General features: G+C 44.6%; 1 protein-coding gene across 1 annotated transcript in view; it reads left to right on the top strand.

The window, feature by feature from the left end:
- Window positions 1–21,355, top strand: part of THSD7B (thrombospondin type 1 domain containing 7B) — a 232,648-nt gene that overhangs the window by 54,332 nt on the left and 156,961 nt on the right. The window contains exons 5-8 of the mRNA XM_026040879.1: window positions 4,837–5,094; window positions 10,089–10,208; window positions 12,531–12,538; window positions 20,920–21,075. Coding sequence (XP_025896664.1) covers window positions 4,837–5,094; window positions 10,089–10,208; window positions 12,531–12,538; window positions 20,920–21,075 — 542 coding nt within the window. The remainder of the gene's footprint in view (window positions 1–4,836; window positions 5,095–10,088; window positions 10,209–12,530; window positions 12,539–20,919; window positions 21,076–21,355) is intronic.

The raw sequence follows: 21,355 nt of genomic DNA, 5'->3' as shown, positions 1-21,355 counted from the left end.
TTTTTTTCCTTATTTTTAAAACATGTATTTATTTAATGGTCAGCAAGAGGCTTGAACTTGCAAACCCAAAATCCAAAGTAACACTGCGCGTTAAGTGCCAGAGCTAGAGTGTCACCGAYACAAAATACCTGTGACAACAATTCCCATAAAACATTTTGTATTAGTGTCGGRCACCTTTTATTGTGCAACATATTTGCTCGTATTCCTTGGAAGAAGGGACCAGATCTTGCAGCTGTTTCTTTACAAGAGTGATGATATTTTGGCTACTGATAAGGACRAGTAAATGCATTTGCATAACCCTGAAGCAGAGTTTGGCGGGCAGCCAAAAGTCTGCTGTAAAGCTGGCAAGAAAAGCTCTATTTGTGTTTTTTTTCCTTTCCTTCTGGCTGCGGTTTCAAGTGTAGAATAAGGCCAGCCTGGTGAGTAAGTACCGATGAGAGAGACAAATTAAATTTCTAGAAAACTGAGGAAAGAGAGGGAAGAGTCTCAGGATGGGTGGGAAGAGTCTCAGGATGGGTTTTAAGGGAAGTCTCTGGGCTGTGTGGTTAGGAGGGGCTGTCCCTCTTTGACTCCCAGCGCTGGTTCTGCTGCTGCCTCATTTCCCAAGCAAGGTGGTAACGGGGACGGCCGGGACGAGGGCCACGCGAGGGAGGGAAACGTGTCCTGCCCTCACTGCGGGTTTATAGCGCGAGGGCAAAGATGCCTCTGCRGGATTAACAAGGGGCATCTGCCCTGCAGTTCACTCTCCATCATCAAAGTTTCTCACGKCTTCTCCAAGAGCCCCGTGTGGATCATCAGTGCGTATGTGACGGAGAGCGAGCACCGGGACGGCCCCGCGCGCCAGGGCCCTTCCTCGTGCCAGAAGCGGCTGCTCGGCAGAAAGGGCACAAGCTGTTTCTACAGGCTGCGAGCCTGCGCGCGTTGTGCTCGGGGCAGGAGCGCTGGCAGCAGCTCCGTTCTGGCTGCTCCGCCGAGTGCCTGCGGCCCCGCGCGCCGCGAGCGGGCTCGGCTCGTTCCTTTCCCTGCACACCAGCTGCAGGCGCCGGAGACGGCCCCGCGGGGCGCCGAAGGAACCGAGGCAGAAACGGGGTCTGTGTGTCCTGCGTCTGTCAGAACGCGTGGGAGACGGGGGCAGGGAGAGGAAAGGCTGAGGCAAAACTTTATGCTTTGACAAACGCTTTAAGAGAGGCGAACCGCAGTTAAACTTGAGCCAGGTCCCATTTTTGCTGGGAAATAATTTTGGTGCAGACATTTTGTATCTGTGAGAATAAAGGGAACAACATCAGAATAAAATGATTTTGTAGATATGCTTTCAAGCTTTTTGAAGCTCATTTTGTGGAAAAGGAAAAGTAAAAAGAGTTTGAGATTTCCCTCATCCTATTTCAGATGGGAAAAAGTTCTAATCTTGTGTTAAGTCTCGTGTCTGTCTACAAAATTAAGCAGAAACACTTCCATATTTTTAAAAAGCCTCAATAAACACACATRCTAAAATGTCTGTGTGCCTTTCTATCATGTCACAGTTGTGAAAATCTTCAGACTATGGAGACAAAGGCACTTGTGTTCATTTTTTTCTATTTAGTCACCTAAATTGTGATTTAGTACAAGTGCCTAAGAGCTAAGTGTTTAAATCCTAATTAAGTCTTTCTTGATTTTCACAAGCGAGGAGTGTGCACTACTAAGCATACTAAGATGTTTAAGTCAGGAGAAAACAGTTYGAGGGTTTTCACATTTGGATTAGGAGTCATTTTTAGATATGCATTTTTTAACTCCTAATTCCATGTGGTGATGGTGATGATGATAGAAATTGAGTTAGATTTGGGACCTGATTTCATTGCCTTTATATATGAGGTCAAATTCAACCAAGGGACAGACCATCCATCAAGGACAGCATCGATGTCTGTTTGCTTGCGCAATTTTAACTCATATTATCCATGTCCTAGGGGACTGCACTTAGCCACTGCACTATAGTGCATTTTTAGGAAAAATTATTCACAGCTGCTGCTGTTGACACTGTTCTATTCTCTTGATAGGTTTAAAATTGTGCAGTACAAAGGTGGGAGCCCTGCACAGCCATATGTGATTTGGTAGCTGTGGCCCTGCACTCGGAGAGATCAAATCCCCTCGGCAGGGGCAGAAATGAGCCTGAAAACCAGTCCTGTCACYGCTGCCGGAAGGGCCGGCCGCTTTTGAGCCAGGGGAGCCTCAGCTGCACGAATTTAGTGTGTGACACCCTGAGCCTCCAGAAGGGCTTTGGCAGCTCTCRAGGGCCCTGAAGTTCGGCCCGGATCCTCGCAAGGGCCTCTTGCCAGCTTCCGGAGGGAAAGACGGGTTGGGATCCTGTCAGACACTGCGAGACTGCTGGCGTCAGAGGGTGATGTTAGCCAAGGAGAGAGAGCAGGCAGTTACCCTCGTAGTGTGAAAAGTTTGGTAACTTGGCAGGTTTTCTTTGCTTTAGTCGTTTTTCCTGCATGTGGCTTGTTCCTCCTTCAGTGCCCAGGGAGGCAGAGGGGTGACTTGGGTGACAGTCTTCATCCTTCTGCTCTTTAACTGATTGACCCTTCTTAAAACCCAGACAACTTAGCGTACGTTGTGAAAAGAATTGTGGTTTTACAGGATCAGTCCCTGCAACATAAAAGGTACCAATTGTGTGAGTACCTTATTACAAAACAGTCATCAGGTTGTCCCCGAAAAGGGAGACCTAGATAAATGATATGCAGAAGAGGAGTCTGCAGAGAGCACTTGCACAGTGTCTCACCTCCACACCGCTTCCTTGCTCCTCTCCTGTGCACCCTGCTYGCTTGGAAACTGCCACAGCGGTGCACACATACGTGGAGCAGGGAGGGCAAGGCTGCCTTGCATGCCCGAGCTTTGTCTGCTTTAGGCTGCCCCAGATACATCTGTGACATGAAAGACTCTGTCTGGACGTAGTGCCAGAGGAAGCGGCATGTATTTGCGGGTGCTCTTTGTGTTGCTCGGTGTCATGATTAACTGGGCTCCCGCGCTCTGAATGAACAGGTACAATTTAATTAGCTTCCCATTCTGTGAGGCTGTGCCACGTACCACGCTCTCAAAAGCGGCTGCTCGAGCAGAAGAAGAGCAGGGTGGAACTGCCAGCTCCAGGTCGCGCTCACCGCAGCGCCAGCAACGCCGCCTCCCCCGTGCCGGGAGCCGGGCAGGGATTCCTAGGGCAAGACGGGGGCGCCGGGGGCCTTGCCGGGCCTCAGGGCGCTGCGCGGGCGGCGAGCGCCGGGGGCAGAGGTGCCTCCTGCGCCCGGAGCGGCCCTGGTGAATCCGCACGCACGCAGGGCTGCTCTCTGGCGAGAATTGGGTAAGCAGGATTCGCTTCAAAGAGCCCCAAGCACATCGCAAAGACCTGATTTTCTTCAGGATTTCAGTGAAGATTCCAGTCCCATTTACAATTCCCCCAAAGTGGAAATGGCTTTCCAGAGCTGTAGCTGAAGGTGAAGCTTAGGTGACTTTAAAACTTTGGCTCCCCTCTGTGAATTGGAAAAGCTGGTGAACGTCTTTGTCTCCTCTGCTCCCAATAGGATGTTTGCATCACTTTATACATAATTCATATACAAACATACTTCATAAGGAGCCACGCCTTTACCTTAGGTTTAGCTACTCCCTCCACACCTGTTYCTGCTTTTTATGCAGACTAATTTTGATGCAAATAAAGCATAAATAAAGTGAATAAACGCACCCCAACATTTTTTTCGGCTTTGGTTTGTCTGAGTTTAAGTGAGCTAAATAACGGTTTCTTTGGCACCATCAGTGCAACACTGTGCGGAAATGGGGGAATTCCTAGTTCTCTGCTTGTCCTCATCCCCTCCCTCTCCCAGCACCTCCTTCCCAGCTCTCAGTTTCAGTTATCAAAGATTTTGAGGGACAACGGGAGGTTTTTCTCTGGTTTGGGGAGCTCGTTAGTGACTGTGGTTGCTGACGGGATAGAAGGGAGCGATTTCAGACCCGCGYGGCTGTGGGGGATGTCACAGTCAAGGAGTGAGGAAGGACAGTGGCCTTGAGTTTGTCCCCTTCCAGAAGCACTTGCCGCATGCAACTACTTCTATATACTTTGAAAAGCTGTTGTAACTTTGAGACTTTTTCTGGTATTATTATTATTTTTGCTTTTTGAGGCTCTGTTCCCTTGTGTCTCGGTCTCCAGCTGACCTCCTCGCTGGGAGCTCGCCGGGCTGGGTTGGCACCGCTGGGCCCTGCGCGGTGCTTTGATCTCGTAGCAAAGGCAGCAGAGCCGGGGCTGCGAGCGCCGCGGCCGCCTTCCTGGCCCTCCCGGGGCTTCCTAGGGCTGAAAACACCGTGACCTCCTTTCATTGCGCTGGTTCCGTGGCAGAAAGCAAAGCCAGGCATACCCAGCCTTTCTTTTTTTTTGCTGTATGTGACTCCATTTCTGTTTGGGAAAGGGAAGGAGTCGCTGTGGGGCTGGGCGCGGGACGTGGGGAGGGTTGCTGGGACGTGCGGCCCCGTGGGCTGGGTGTCTGTAGCCACAGCAGTWCTTGTGGGCTCCCCTTTTGCTCTCAGTGCTGGGTCAGTGATGAAGTTCTGGTTCTTCTTGTGCTCACGTCTCACGCAGCCTTCTGTGTCCCTTTGAACTGRAGGTGAAGCAGAATTATTATTTGGAAAGTGCTCAGCATGCTGAATTGCACTTGTGTTTTCCCAAGGAGCGCTATAATCACTGTATTACAGCTCCCTTAACTTGCAATGCATTGGCAGCAATCGTAACGCGCGACCAGGCCACGACGGGGTGTTTGTAGCCGAAAACATGAGAACGAGCCGCGCTCGGCGCCCTCAGCCCTTGTCCCTTCTCTCCCGCAGCCTGTGTGCGCAGGAGGCCGTGCCGGCGGCGCTGAGGCCGTGCGTGGTGGCCAGGGACTGCGAGACGACGCCGTGGTCGGCGTGGAGCCCCTGCTCGAGGAGCTGCGGCGCGGCCGGACCGGCCCCCGGCCTGCGCAGCCGCCGGCGCCGTGTGGCCGCCGTGGCCCTGGGCGCCGGCCGCGGCTGCCCCCCGCTCGAGGAGAAGGAGGCCTGCGGAGGAGGAGGAGGACGAGGAGAAGAGCTGCAGCCCTGCCCCAGGTAGCACCACGGCCTTCGCGGTGCCCTGTCTGCATGCGCCTGCCTCCCGTTTGATGCCTTCCATCTGTGTCTGTAAAAACCATCGCTTTTGTAATTACTCATCGTTATTAGGGCTATCACTTAGTAATAACACGCTTCTGATTGTTGCCATTAGCTGTTCTTGCAGCAACAGTGATTACAGTTTTATATAGGAATATGTTTAAATTACAGATGCTGCGGATTCTGTTCAACTGTTTCCTTAGCTGCTCCGAGCCTGGTCAGGTCTGCATAGCTCGGCTTTCACTGGCTCTGAAAACATGATCTTTCCTTAATGTTTCCCCTTCATCTCCTCGTAAAAAATATGTCAGTCCTCCTTGAGGAAAATGGGAGCTGATTGGGGGTAACGGAGCAGTGTTTATGCAGCTCTATTGCAGGCACTTCCTAAAATGAAGCAAACTTTGCAGTCTCCAAGTGCTCACTTGGTTTACCTCAATCTTGGCTCTGGAGGGAGGTGAGGATCTCATTTCCTTTCTCATGCCATTATGCTTGGTCAGGCTAGCGTAGAGAGGGCTTCATTTGCTTTGCAAAGAAGATAAGACATTGCTTAAATTTTCATGTKAAATGTTCTGGGGTTGACTGCAAAATGCTTCGAGACTGCTAGCATTTTATATACATGTGGTCAAATCTCACTGTCTGTGTTTAATAGAAGGACTAAGCAGCGATGGAGCCATGAGTTTGGTAGGTGCTGCCCAAACCTTTGCCAGTGCCCTTGCGAGATGCATTCCTCAGAAAGTCATATCTGTAAAAGTGTCACTGTATTGTTGAGTTCATTCAGAATCAAATGCTGATGGTTTCTGTGCACCCTGCTAGCAGAAGAGAGGAAGTATATAAAAAAAAGTATTCTGTTTCTTGATTAGTTCCTATGAAAAAGCTCTTAGGGGGTGATTTTTGCTCCTGCCCAAATGCATATCAATTTCAAAGACAATAGTTGGTGAGATTGTYTCGCTGATTTGGCTGCAGGTGACACCTGATTGGGGTATGGCGGCTCCCGGGCAATCAGGCAGGGAGCAGACGTGTCTGTCCCCAGCTTCTCAGCTCTTCTCTTTTTGATCCTGCAATGGATTAATGTGTGAGCGAGGGTAAGGGCTCGGAGCAGAGCCAGCAGAGTCCCGCAAGKGAGAATCTGCAAACGGTGGGTGCTTTTGTCATGGTGCCACTCTTGGTGGAGACGGAAAGCCGGTGCTCTCTGAGAACAGCAYGGTTGCTTTGCCACAATTTCCGTGAGCGTTGGCTCCTCAGCCTTTCTCTCCCTGCTGTGCTGCAGCCTTCCACTCTGCCCAGCAAGGTGTCTGTGGGGACTGGCATAAACTGTCCAAAGAACTAGCACGAGATGTCCAGGCTAATATAACCCTCGGCCCAACAGTATTTCAAACTGTCTGTGATATTTTGCTRTTTCTAGGGTTTTACTGTTTGAAAATGCAGTTGATAGACTTTGAACTTTAGTGTCTTTGTAGCTTTAGAGAGAACTTTGCCAAAGTTGCCCAGGAAGGAAACTTCTCATCTAGCCCCTCACGGTGGCAGAAGGCGTCGGGCAGTGAAACGCTGTGAATCTGCAGTACCCTGAGCAGGACCTGCCYGCCCCAGTGCTCTGTGAGCAGGGTGGTTTTGTGTTAACCAGGAGAAGRCAGACATTTCTGCTCATGTCACCTGGGCATCAGCAGCCTGCTCGGGATGTTATCCGTGCGTATTCCCAGGCTGGGAACTGGGGCAGTTGGCAGCAGCACAGGATCCCTGACGCTTCACACGGGAAGCCCTTTCAATACCCCTATTCTTACTGGAACCTACTCTTTTTTCAGGATATACCTAGAATACTTTGAGCTGTAGGTACCTCATTTGTTACTCTGCTGAGCTTTACCAGACAGCTTGCTTTATTTTGCCTTATGAGAAGAAAGAATTTAGGGAAACTGAGTGTCAAAAATTAAAGATTTCTCTTTCATTAGTGATGTCCTAGTGTAAGACTGCCTTTCTGGCTTGAATTTCAGAATTATATGTAGTAGAGTTAATTTTAAAAGCTTTAGGGTAGGTATCTTATTTATTTTCCTGGTTCTCAGGAGGTTGCTCAAAGTCCTATAGCCTGAAGGGAGCAAGAAGTTGCTGTATATTAGAAAGGTACCAAGTGCTTGCTTATTTGTTGCATAGCCGTCAGTSAGTCATCACTTTAAAAACAATGTTTTATATCATATTAGCCTTGATGTGCAACTTTGATGTTCACTGGGAATAGATAGATTTTCCAGAATTATGATTATGTGTTTAAATCTTTCATTTTGGTAGTGGTTGCTATGTTACAAGACAGGGATTTAGAGAGGAAAAAAAGAAAAAACTCCTTGCTTTGTTGGAAATTCAAAGCTTTTCAGAAGCTAAATGGTGGCAAATGGGAAAAAAAWTGAGATTTGATTTTTACAGAAGGCTTGCGGTTGGTTCTTCACTAATTACAAGGGCCTGTTGGAGTTAAACAGAGATGATGCAGTCAGTCTCAGTAATGCCAGCTGTGTGTGCGATGCCTCGTGGATGGGCAAAGTAATGGGAAGTATCAGCTACTCCGCTTAAAAGCCTGCGGAGATTCTGCTGCCAAAGAGTGTCTGAGATCCCTGTTTCCTCCCTAGAAAGGTCTTGCCTGGGGTTTTGCCCTTAGCGGGATAGCAGGAGGTCAGGGATGTTTCCAGTGTAATTGCTTGTTAAAGACCACCAGCCGCTGATGCTTATGACCAGAATTGTGGGATTTCCACCCCCCGCCGAAACTCCTCACATTTAAGGACCTGTCCAGCCAGGAGGAAGCAGGATGGGTTGGACACATGTGGGCTCCAGAGGTGCCCCAGAAGAGCCGGCAGCTGYTCCTGAAGCGCTGCTCCGCAGCCGTGTGGCGGATTAGCCGCTTCTGCCGGGGCAGAATCCAAAGGGATTTTTTTAGATTCAGAGGCTGATGAGCTTTAATTATCTCTATGCTCAGATTTAGTTACTTTGCATAATTTTAATCATTGATGGCCTAATTTTCCTAGGTGTTACCTCCCACGGTTCAGGCTGACTTACGAAGCAGGTGCTCACACCTTCAAAACGGAGTCTTTAGGGGCCAGAATTCACAGGTGACTACCAAAGCTAGGGACTGATAATGAATTTTGCCTCTGTCAATCATTGTTTTAAGAAAAACTTCCCTGAAACAAGTATTTCCATGACTGAGGAAAGATGTATGTGCTTTGTATTTAGATTCCTWGCCCTGAAAAATATGTCCTAGAGGGCTGTGGAGGAGGAATTCACTTCATCTAATGCTGGAGGAGGCGCTGCTTTCTTTGCCTTCCTGAGGCCCGGGAGGCTGCAGTAGCTCTGCACACTCGGAACATGCAAGGAGGAGGTGCACGGAAGAGGGCATTCATGGCTGTGCTTTATATGTTGTGGAGTTCAGGTATTTGGGGCTTGTCATGTAAAAAGTGCCCTCTCTGTGTCRGTGCTAAGCCCTGTGAGCACCTCTGAGTTTGCATGTGGTGCTGGGTAGYGTTTAAGAGAGCGCAACAGCTCATCCGAAAGGAGCTGTGAAATGAAAGTAACTGGCAGCATTCACAAGCACTTTCTGTGAGTATGCAACAAAATTCATAATCATTTTGTGGTTAGAAATCATTCTTTATGCCTATATTTGCCAAAATAAGATGTTACACGAACACTCATGTGTGCTCAGGCAAACTAATATATTTATTTTTCATAGTTTTGGGATGCCTGTTTCTTGGCAGTAGCTGTAGTCCTATAGTYGGGCACCAGCTATTTGCTGTGGAGAATGCACAGAGTTACAGGACGGAGGCTTTTCCCATGGATTTATCCAGCTGGAGCCTACAGCAATCAGTCGGCAGGGCAGCAAACATTTGGCATTTTAACAACCTGTGGAACTGATGGAAGAGGACAGAGCATTTGTTTTGAGGAAGGAAGGAAATTATTTTGCACATATTACAACAGTGAAAACTGTACGGAGGGAGTAAACTGTGGARTATAGAAAAGCAAGATATAAGGCAGCAGAAATGTAAAGAGATGGCTTAACAAAAGCAGCGTTTCCWAAGACTTGAAGTCAGAGCTGAAGGAAGTCTTTAGCTCTTATTTTCTGGACTGATACTCTGAGCCCTTAATGGAAATGAATTGTGTCTGTGAAAACTGCTCTATTTGAGATCTGCCCTCCATTTGGAGACACGGCAGCTTTCTCTTTCCTGGGTAGACAAAACTGCGTTCCTTACAGCTTAATATGTTCTTCCTGGCACTTAAGGCAGAATATAGCAATGGCAGTTGTTCATATAGCATTCCAGTACTTGTGCCCAAGAACGTTGCCCTTTCTTGAAAAGCATGTTCTTTTGGGGTGAACTGAATAGAGAACAAAAATACATTTTTTTGCTAGATCTTGCTGCATATCACAACTCCTAGAAAGAAAAATGTGAGAGCTCCATTGATCTAACCAATTCCTTGGAAGAATTAGTAAGGCTTTGAGTCTTTGTAAAACTGTCACCTATAGAAAAACTGCCCAGTGCTTGGAGCTCCATTAGTGTATGAAGGGTTTTTGCTGTTAAGTGCACTCYGGAATGAGGTGTTTCGTTATTGGCCAAGAGAGGTGGTTTAGTTGTTGAGCGCAGGGCAGAGAATTAATTTTCACACTTAATCAAACCTCTTAATCTTTGTTCCTATTTTTGCACCCTCCTCAAAAGGTGTTGTCAGGGTGATTTAGTGTTTTGGGATGCTTTGGAGATTAGTACTATGTGAAAAGTTTTACAAGTATTACTAGCAAATKACAAATATTTAACAGTTCCAGATTTAATATTTAACACGTTTCCAAACAGTCTGTGTCTCTAACAGGGAAATGTCACTGCCAAGAAGAAAGCAATTTGTATTCTGCAGAACTCCACTGTTGTCCTCTCACCAGCTCCCGCTCCCCTGGCCGCTCCCTTTGCACAAGCCCAGCTGTTACCGACCTCTCTTCTCCTTCCCAGGTTTTCGTGGAGGACCTCGGCGTGGTCAGGCTGCCGGGTGTCGGCGGCGGCGTGCGGCGGCGGCGTGCGGACGCGCCAGGTCTTCTGTGCCCAGCTGCCCGCCGGGGCTGCGCCAGGTACGTGCTCTGCGCCAGGTACGTGCTCCGCGCCAGGTACGTGCTCCGCTCTGCGCCGCGCCGGCGGCTCCCGCGCGGGCACCTGCACGGGAGCAGCTAACCCTAGCCTAACCCACGGGGCTGCGGACAGGCGGGCTTTGGAGGATGCAGAGATGAATTCTGTTCACCAACCCTCCCTGTGATTGAGTTTCCTTCCTGTCTCCTATAGCAGGTAGCCCAGCCCCCTGGTAGCCCAATCCATTTATCTGTGTTTTTAGTCCTGGTTTGGAGTATAAAATAAGATGTCGCGCTCCGTTCTGGGTACAGCTTCAGCCTCGGCTTCAAATTGATACACAATCTTTGTGTTGGTTTGAAGGGGAAAGCCAAAATAATATTGTCACAACTTCTGAGAAGACAGACAGTTCTTGGACTCTGGAAGTGAGTTATTTTCCTTTTAGAAGAGTAATGAGTAGATACAGATGCATGATGAATAATTCATCTTGGTCTATTTTATTTACTGTATGTAGTGCTCCTGCAGAATATGCTTTTGAGCAGAGATGGCAAGATAATAAGAACACAACATCATCCCTTAGATTTATTTGCTTACAAAGCCAAAGCAAATGTTTCCTTGGGCACCCCGTGTGTCCCAGCATCCTGCAYAGACACTGAGATTAGAGAAAACCAGACCCGTTTTAATCTCTGTTCAGCCCATACATAGTTCCTGCTTCACCTCTTCCAGGCATCTGGAGCTACCATGCTCTCCTGGCATGACAAAGACTCTGTTGTTCCACATAGGCAGGCAGTGCCCATGCCCTTCCAAGTGAGAAAAGTCTTCTCTTGGTGCCAGGAGCCAAGCATTTCTTGACTGCCTCCATCCTTCYGACCACCTCTGTGATCCAGGAAACCACTGTGGGGCAGGTTGGTGGGCAGGAAACTTTGACTTTCTGACTTGACTCACTTTAAAAATAAAATTAAAAAAAAAGGATATTATAAGTTACTCTAGAAAACCAGTGTCTGAATCTCTTAGACCAAGGTAATTGGCAGTAGGATTTGTGCTATATATCCAGTGCATGCTCACTTGTAGGTTTTATTTTGTTCAGTGTTCAGTGTTCAGTACAACTTAAAAATTGCAAGCCCTGTACTCACCAGAAAGAAAACACATTCTTACCGTTCTAATGGTTACTTCTATAAAAGCAAATAAAAATTATTAGCAACTTAAAAACCAAACGTGTACAGCAATTGCATAAGGTATGAATTATGTCCACTGCACTGAGGCAATGTTGCTAATTTGCAGTAGACTTTGGAAAAGAAGAGCATCACCAACAGCATAGCGAGACAAAGAGGGAAAAATGAGTGTCCTTCCCTACTGTTAGTAATACTCAGTGTCTCTCATTCACTAATTACTGCCTGAATATATATTTTTTTTCTTTGAGCGCATAAGGAGTGATGGCTTCTCTTGCCTCTTTTTGTTGTAGTCTGAATTTATAGAATAGATTCGTTCATCATTGAGGTATCTCATATTTTATTCTGCTGTTTTTTCAGTGCTGGAGTGAATATGGGGAAGTTAATTCTTCTATGTGTAAACTAATGTGGAGTCTAACAGCTACTAATGAAAATATAGTAGCTTTTCTTTCTTCATTTGTATGGCCTTAAAGGGATCATTTAGTAAGGAAACAAGTGAGTCTAACAGGATATTCCTGCCCGCCACAGTGGATACACTTCCACTGAGTATTTGGACCTAAGCACAAAGACACATGTAAAACAAGATTTTGTCCCATGGTGTCTCCAGTAACATTCTTGAATAATATATATTGAATTGTTCTTGGAGACAGGTACCATCTGTGAAATATTTATATATATTGCTCCCAGCTCTTTTATCCCTGCAGGGTATTTCTCTCATTCTTTCATTTGATTGGTTTTCTTATATCTTTCTTCTTTTATTAAAACATGTATATTTAGATTTGAGCTCCTGTTTCCTTGGTACTCCCTGTATGTCAGTGATTCAGAAGGTTAAGTCTACTTGAAATATTTCTGTTTTTTCCATCATATAATTCTGAATTGAAAACACTGGTAAGGAACCACATTCATCCTATTATTATTTCAGAAATATATTGGTAGGATTTCTGAAATTAGATTTCTGAAATAAGATTTCATATCTTTCCCCCGATGAGGTGACCGAAGTCATCCCTGTCATGACCCTGGTCTAATTAGTCATTGCTTAGGCATTAGGGAGGAATTTCTTCTTGGAAGGAATTCCCAATAACATGGTGATAAGTGGGAGCAACTTTTCCTATTTGCTGAGGGACTGCAAGGTAGCCTCACTGACCAGGTTGGTTTTAAAAAAAAGGAAAAAAAGTCTGAAGTTGTTCTTCTATTTAACTTTCACCTAAGAAACCCTTTTGTACTATTTTTTTTTTTTTTTTTTTTTTTCATATCAATAAGTAATTCGAGGTAATTTTCCCATACCAGCTTTAGCTGAGTTTATGATCTAGTGTTTGGAGACTCTCGGCCTCCAAATCTATGAATCACTGTCTTCCAGTCCTTGAATCCTTTACAATATTGTTGCATTCAGAGACTCTTCCATCTGCCAGATGAAGCTGATAGGGAATGCTTGGTAAGTGTTTGAAGTACTGGGTGATTCAGGTACCTGTATYTCAGTGTATATATGGATAAGCCTATGTGTAAAAACCTAGGTTTGAGACTCCACTATATTACATGCCACCTATTCTGTCCATCCAAGGAATCTACATTGCTATTCAACTGTAAGACTTTGTTCATTTTACATAATTAGGTTTAAAAAGATTCTTTTTTTTTCCCTCTTTAAGCATCTCACTGAAATTTTTAAACCATATGCATTTATAAGGCTTAATTTTCACTGAAGGGTAGTTACCTAATATATGATTTATTGTAATTCGTTTAATATCCAGAGACAGAAGCAGCAATTGAATTTGAACTGATGTTGCTTTTAAGGAGGAAACAAGTTTTGCACAAAAGGCAGTTCACAAAAAACAAATGACCCTGCATTATGGCCTCAATCTCTCCTGTCTTCCCATCATCTGAGGATGCTTCCTGTTCCCAGAAATCCCAAATGCAGAGAAAACTTTAGAAGCAAATGGTTACCTCTTTGTAAATATAAATCTGTTTACTTAGCTCTAGCACTTTGAAATAAAGCACCAGCTCAGATCTTCACCTTATTTTCAAAGCTGGGTTTTGCTAGCATAGAATACAGATATTCATCCTTCTTCTGTTTTTGCTTTTTTTTCTGGAGCAAGGGACCRTTTTGAGAGTGTAGATTTTTATAAATATATTCTGAAATGCAATAACATTAGATAATTATTCAAATAATTKTCCACAAAAAAAATGAGAAATGTGGATGAGGACCACTAACTCTCACCATCCCCAGTGTAGTAAAAAATATATACACTTAGAAGTAAGGAAGACAATTATAAAATGTTCAATTATGCAGATTCTTTTCTCATTTGGAGATGGAACTGTTCTTGCTTACCCAGTTACATTAAATATGTCCACTAATATAGGAATTACAATTCTTTTAGAGTGCAGGGACTGTGTCTGTGTTGGGATTTTTAAGGAACATACGAAGTGCCTCCTTGTGATCTTCAGGAATTTTTGCCTTCTCTTTTGGAAGCCAGGGTATATATCCATTTGTTTTTAATTAAACTCTGCTTTTCGGATATTTCTAGAGATTATAACCCTTTATCTCTAGTCTAGGGGGTAACATCCTTCATGCAGTTCTCCAGAAGTGTCTTCCTTCTCATCTGAACTAGTTATCAGTCGTCCCTTGCTGTCCCTAGTGACCAGGATTGCCATTTTTTCCGTCTTTTCTGCAGCTTTCTAACTAGGGATCTCTGTGCCCTGTCATTCTTTCATAAGGTTTGTGCTTTATATATCTTGACATTTTTTCTTTTTTACTTCTTTGAATGAGATCCAATTTACCTCTCACTTTCAGAATTTTCTTATAAAGTTATTGGAGCCTGTCTGCTTAAGTTTTAATTATAGAACTGAAAAGACCTTTGTGAAATGCTGTTCTTCCTTGAGACTTCTTTATTGTTTTGCCAGCATAGTAAACTTGGCTAATAAAATTTACCTCATATGAGCACCTCAACAACAACTCTGCATTCTCTGGTGTTCTTAATATTGTAATTTTTCACCTGAAAGTCCATAGTTAATTCTTGTACATGTAGAGAAGCTGCAGAAAACTGCTTAATATTTGTTTGCTTAATATTTGTCTCCATCATATCAGTCTCTATAGTATTTGTTTCTTTGTTCTTGTATTTTGATACAAGATACCAGAGAATGATCAAAGTAGCTGATCACTCCTCTGGATCCTGACATAACTCCATTTTCCTTCATGTTAAAAATATGGGAAATATCATTCTAGAATAATAAGCCCAATCCTTAAATACAGACGATTCATTACCCAAATATTGCTCAGATTCCCTTTTTTTCCTAAAAGTTAATAGCTCTTCAAATGCTTCTCCTAATGCAGTTTTCATCCCTCTTAACCCATCAAAGGCTGAAAAATGATTTAATTGGAATCACCCAATGAAATTCCCTATCTGTCAATAACAAAACATATTAAAATTCCTAGTAAACCATGAAAAAGAGCCTTGATTGTACTTAAAATGATTGCCCCTCTACTCAGCTCTGGTGAGGCCGCACCTGGAGCACTGTGTTCAGTTCTGGGCACCCCAGTATAGGAAGGACGTGGAGCTTCTGGAGAGGGTCCAGAGAAGGGCAACCAGGATGATTAAGGGAATGGAACATCTCYCGTATGAAGAGAGGCTGAGTGAGCTGGGCCTGTTTTCTCTGGAGAAGAGAYGGCTCAGAGGGGATATGATTAATATGTATAAGTTCAGGAAGGGAGAATGCAGGGAGGAAGGGGACAGGCTGTTCTCACTGGTGGCCAGTGATAGGACGAGGGGTAATGGCCACAAGCTGAAGCACAAGAAGTTCCGTCTCCAGGTGAGGAGCAACTTCTTTACTGTTAGGGTGACAGAGCAGTGAACAGGCTGCCCAGGGAGGTTGTGGAGTCTCCTTCTCTGGAGGTCTTCAAAACCCGCCTGGATGCCACCCTGTGCCACATGCTCTAGGTGTGCCTGCTTGAGCAGGAAGGTTGGACTAGRTGATCTGTAGAGGTCCCTTCCAACCTTAAATATTCTGTGAATCTGTGAATTCTGTGAATCTGTGAATAATTTTCCTTTAGGTGTTTTTTGATTTAAGTGTATCTACTTTCCTATTCTTCATACAGTATCTTAAGACAAAAGAAATAGATTTATCTAATTAATGATGTCTTTGACTTTTGCCATTTTTGGGAGCAAAGGAGTAGTTGTGCCTTACATGCCTTTTAATGTTGCCTTGCAAAAGTGTTTCTTGCAAAAGTCTTTATTACATTTTAATTTTTCTTTCCTTTAAAAATTCTGCATCCTATCAGCTATTGATAGACTTAATTTCTTGGCTTACTTATTTCACCTATAGACTTTTTGTTTGTTTTGATTTTTAGAATTCTATCCAGTTCATCTTAGATGTGATTTTTCATATGCCAACATGTACCATCTGCTGTAACAAAATAGGTTGAYTAAAACTCTTTTAGTCTCCTTAAAATTCAAGACATGGTTAATGATCAAGTATCTTTTSAGTACTAATAATGTTGTTTTTTGATCCACCTTCAGCATTGCCCTGAATATATTTGTCTTACAAGTTATTAGTCATTAGTGGCATCCCAAAGCAGTCACAGAGCCTTCCGCTGCCCTCTCCTTCCCAGTCCTCTGGGTCTGGGCTCCCAGAGAGGCGGGTTCCTTGTTCTACAAAATGATGAACTTTCTGCCTGCTTCATGCTCGGAAGCAGTCACTTGCTGCTGTATCCTTTATGGTTAGGACTGTGGCCCTCTCACCTGGCTTTTCGGAAGGGGCTGGGTTGTTGCAGATGAGGGCTCTGTAGGGGTTGGCTGTGGGATGCGCTGGGTGCGAGTCCTGCCCTGTGTTAAATGGGAGCTGCTCTCCAGTTAAAATCTTTCCTTCAGATTCAGGAGCCTCCTTCCCTGCTCTTCCAAACCCGCCTGGATGCCACCCTATGCCCTGTGCTCTGGGTGTCCCTGCTGGAGCACGGGGGTTGGACTAGATGATCTCTAGAGGTCCCCTCCAACCTCAACCATTCTGTGGTTCTGTGATTTGTATTGCAGCATAACCATGCATATCCATGGAAAAATGGACTTATTCTAAGGAAATTAGCTGTTAGGGAGTCTGATGCTTAAATCCTGGTTTCCCTGTCTGGTTTATGAAAACTGAAAGGGAGTAGGTCAGAGTGGGTTAGTCATGAGAGAACTTGACCAGGACCACAGAGGAAGGTAACTGATGGTCCCCAGTGGCATGAGGGACATCTGGCTGGTGCAACAGCAGCAGAAAATCCAGCACATAGATTAGCTGATTCAATTCACCCAACCAAGCTCTCAGGGACATCCATCCCTCTTTCTCCTCTGCCTCCAAATAAACGAAAATACCCAAGAATCTCCTTACCCTAAACTAGTTATTTATTACCCATATGACCTAACTGGTTAGAAAAGATGAAAAATACCTCTGAAGTGCAAAATAYATCCAGGCAAAGCTGCTTCACGTTGCTGGGATCCAGAGTTATTGATCGTAAGCTCACCAAACACTGAGCAAAMTTTACAAGATTAAAGTCATGTAATGGAAAAATAAATATATAACAGCTGGCTTATTCAGAGGAACCCTTCAGGAGCGAGACTGCAAATAATTTTATTCAGTTCTTTAGGGTGCTTGATGATATTGTTTCAATGTGCATTTCAAAAATTGGAGTTCAAATCCATTAGGGAAATGCAACCTGTGTACTGTAGAGGCATAATATTTTCAGTTCTTTCATGTTTAGAAACTAATTAAGGTGAAATGGAAAGAATACATACAAAAGACTTTGATGGTGAGAAAATGTACTTTCTAAATGTGCCTTTAAAAGAATATGCCGTATTTTGGTCAGCAAGCTACATGAAATATTTATCTAATCAAAAATACAAAAAATGCAAAAATACATTTATATCGTTTGCTGTGGTACGCAGCAGTTCACATGGTGTCCCGTCAGTTCCCACGAGATACGAGGTTTTAGTTCAGGTCTTTATCTTTGAGATCCGAAAAGTGAGAAAAGCATTTGTGGTTATTTCCAACCCCAGCCTTTAGATGAGTTTTATCTGAAATTTGATGATGAGCTTTGGGTGATCTGGCACCTCGGCCTCCCTCTTTCTCGGCCACTCTTTAGCTTCTCAGGTTGCCCTGGTCTGTTCGGTCGGCCAGCGAGTCCCRGGAAGCACCGCGTTCCCTGGGAAAGCTCCTCCCGTTTGCTCTTTCCCTTGGTGATTTGTACCAATTCCCCTGCTATGAAACCAAGGGAGAGCCCAGCTGGGATCAGGATTCCCTGCTGCAGCAGAATATACCGACACAAGGAAACTTCTGGTCCCCGAAGGGCTGATCGTCTGTCTCACTTTAATAATTTTGCAAGCGCTTTTATTGTTCGGAAATGCATTAAACCATTGTCCCTCGTGGCAATCTGCTATTAACCTTCTTTCAGGCTGCGATTAGCCTTCCATTCATACTTTACTTCCTATATTAAGTAGATTTTAAGTGATAATAGGGCTTTAACTTTGTGTCTTGTGGCTTCCAGACTAATTGATTCCTTTTAGAAGCAGAACCCCCCTGTTTCCATGAGGTGTGGGGGGCATTGGTCTTTTGCAACGGGGGACACGATGGGCCGGGACTGCTGCCTCTGCAGCCGGTTGCATTGCGCTCACCAGCCCTCCCTTGTCTAATCGGCCCTTTTCACTCTAAAAACAAGCCTTTTAGGTTAAAGGAATTACTTTCAAACGTTGTGCTGGTTAATCCCTCTTCTGTTATACACAGGTAGRTGTTTTTATAACGCAATTTGCTCCCTTGTGATTTTCTCAAGTAATTTCACTTGGTATYGATCCAAGGGCCTTTAGTTTGCAAGCCCTGGCACAGGCAGCAAGGGCGTTTGCTAAGATTCACCATTGCTTTCTTGAATGCACATATTAATTTGACACAGTTTTGCCAAAAGATGTGGTAAATAGCTGGATTTGTTTGTCAAATAGCCTTGAGATTCAAGTGTTAACTAAAATAAAGCCTGTGTCCACAGAGGAGAGAGAGACCTGATGTTCTTTACCTGTATGCTAGATACATTAGAAGTATTTAGGAATGTCTCATAGGCTGTCATAATCAGAAATATGTATATGTTTTTGTTGTTGTTTTTGTTGTTGTTCAAAAGAAGAAATGAAGTTAAGGCCCAGGAAAAAGTTATTTACCTCCTGGAGAGTGAAAAAAATGAAATTTGAAAGGAATCAGTACAACCCAAGGGCAGCCCTTTGCATCCTGTCCCTCACTGACTGGCGTTGCTTTGTAACACAGTATTGGTATGTGTGCCTGCTGCTATGAATACATATGACTATATTTATAGGTAATTTATTTATTGGCTTAAAAATGCATTATGCAGATGGCTGTATCAGACCAGATTTTCTTCTTGCAATCTCCCCCAAAATCAGTATCCAGGACCACAGCAAAAATATATATAGGGAAACAAGATAYTTTAGAACCCAATTTATTATCTCCTGCTGGTAGCAATAACCTGAAAATAACAGCAAATAGTAAAATCCAAACTTCAGGCAGACACTGGTGCTGGGAACAGCTGTAGTCACATTTATAAAGGATAGATTCAATATAACACCTATAGAAATGTGCAATGTTTCAGAGGCTCCCAGATTAGTACTTGATTGCTTTTTCRAATTTAGTCTATAGATTGGGAAGAAAGGATTTTTAAAGCATATGAACAAGTGAAATAAATGCAGTGCTGCTTGAATCCGAGATATTGGCTCCCCTTCCCACTCTGCCCTTCCCTCACTCTTGTTTCTACCTTCCTCCTTGCCCCCACGAAAGCAGACTAATACTTTTCCAAAGCAAGTAGTTTCATAAAAGGCACGTTTTGTAGGATGCCCTTACCAAGTCCTTTAGGGAGCAGAGCTAGCAGGCTGTCTRTGTTCAGAGCTGGGCTGTTATGGGGCTGTCCCTGAGCCCTTGCAGCAGCACGTCCGTGCGCCGGCTCCCCGGCAGTGAAGGGAAGGATTCCTTCCAGGATAAGGAGTCTTATTTGACCTTATAAAATCTCCTATCCTATTTCTTTTTTTCCTTTTACTCAAACTGCAATTCACCTAAAGCACATAGGCACCATTGGTTGTGGCTGTTCGGTATCAAGTGCTGGAGTGCGGCTTTATCTAGTGGTAAGTTTTATCTAGTGATACAACAATTAATTTTTCTTTATTAAATTCATACGGGGAAAGGGACTTTGCAATGAAACCTTGAGTAGAGCAGAGAGAGCCTGGATGCAATTCTTTGAATCGACTAGATGCTCTGAAATGTAGTTTTGCAATGTATTCCTGCAATGGAGCTCTCCAAAAATGCCRTGCAGTTTTGCCAAGCTTAATGCTAAAAGGCAGGTTAAGTGATGAGTGAGGCTTCATGGTAAAATAAATACTCTTATCTTCAAAACTCTTAAGATTTATCTCATTCTGCCCATCACTTTACTGGCACAGTCTCTAGAAAAGGTTTGTTTACTTTAGCATTCAGGTGAATTGGATTTATGCTGCCTTGTAATCTCTAAATGATCATGTCAAAGGCCATATAGTGTCTCCAAAATCTTTCAGAAAACGGTCATTTTACTAAAGTGTTCCCTTTCAGGTCAGAATTAAATTTCAGCCATTAATATTTAATCCAGCTCTACTGAGGAGTAGGAATCATACGCATTGACACTAGCCTGATGTCTCAGCTTCAGTAGTTTCAGATGAAAATTTATTGGGATTTTGAGCACTGAGATCCTGCGTGAAAAAAGAGGAAGCTCTGTTTCCTTTCAAATGATTTGTTTGAAGGCAGATTGTAAAATATCAACAAAAGAAAAGTTTGCTAATGTATTGGGCATATTTTAAAAATCCTTTTCAAGTGAGTTCCACACATGGAAGCAAAGAAAAATAGACATGAAAAATGAAAAAAAAGAGGATAAAGCAAATTCAGTAGCTATAAAAATTAATGAAGTCGTGGTAATACCATGGCAGAGTAAACTCAAACAAGCCTTTGCCTTTTGAAAGACTGCTTTGATATTGATTTATCTAAAGAGACAGCCAAATTCAGCCCATAATGTAATTAAAATGCAATATCATGTAATGACTCAGAAGATAGATTTGAGAGTCGTCTTCCTTCTTTTACTGTTCCCCCACTCCCCGTGAGTTAAAAGGTGAGAGAAATAAATTGAAAGCTGAAATCTCTTCTAATAAATGGATATATGAAGGGAACTGAGTCTGTGGCCTGTGTCGGCGCTGCTGGTGGTTGGAAAGTCTGGGGCCTGGCGTGGAGCTGAGCCTGGTCCCCCATAGGAATGTGGGGTTCCCTTGTGGTGCCCCTGTGCTCCGGTGTTGTGGGATGAGGTCTGCGGGTGCATGGGGATTCAGCTCCATTCCCTTGCTCTGGAATTATGGAAAATAGGCACTGAACTTCCCGCTACAGCCCTGGTTGGTGCTACAACTGTCCTCTTGAAGGTGGGTGGCTCCGACAAAAGTTTAAGAAGCGCCTTGCTTAAGGGAGGATGACAGTTTTGCAAAATGAACTTCTTTTTTTTTTTTTACCCCCCGTTTTCCCCTCCTTTTGCCTCCTAGTTACGAGACCCGTGGATGGGAAGCTGTGCGCGGGGCCCGCGCCCGCTGCGTGCCAGCTGTGCAGCGTGCCCTGCCCCTCGGAGTGCCGCGTGTCCCCCTGGGCACCCTGGGGTCCCTGCGCTGCCGACGACTGCCAGGAGCACCAGGCGAGGCGAGGTGAGGGCTGCAGCGGGCGTGTGTGCCCAGCACCGCCTGCCCGGGCAGCTCACGGCGTTCCTTTTGAACTAATTTCCTGTCAAATGGAACCCTGAGATGTGGAATATTACCTTTAAATGGGTTTTGCGGTGATTGTTGAAAAAAAAATGGGTAGGTTTCAGCCCAATTTGGGCCCTTTATCCTACACGGAACTTGCCAAAAGTAGGAGGGAAGGGAGAGAATGTCAGGGTTGGACCTGAGAGGCAGCGGGCAGCCCTGCCAGGCTGGGGCTGAGATCCAC

The sequence above is a fragment of the Nothoprocta perdicaria genome, unplaced genomic scaffold (assembly GCF_003342845.1).
Source record: "Nothoprocta perdicaria isolate Ctin4 unplaced genomic scaffold, notPer1 scaffold_27, whole genome shotgun sequence".
Lineage (NCBI taxonomy): Eukaryota > Metazoa > Chordata > Aves > Tinamiformes > Tinamidae > Nothoprocta > Nothoprocta perdicaria.
Note: the sequence above shows the minus strand (reverse complement) of the source record. Positions and strands in the feature narration are given on the sequence as shown.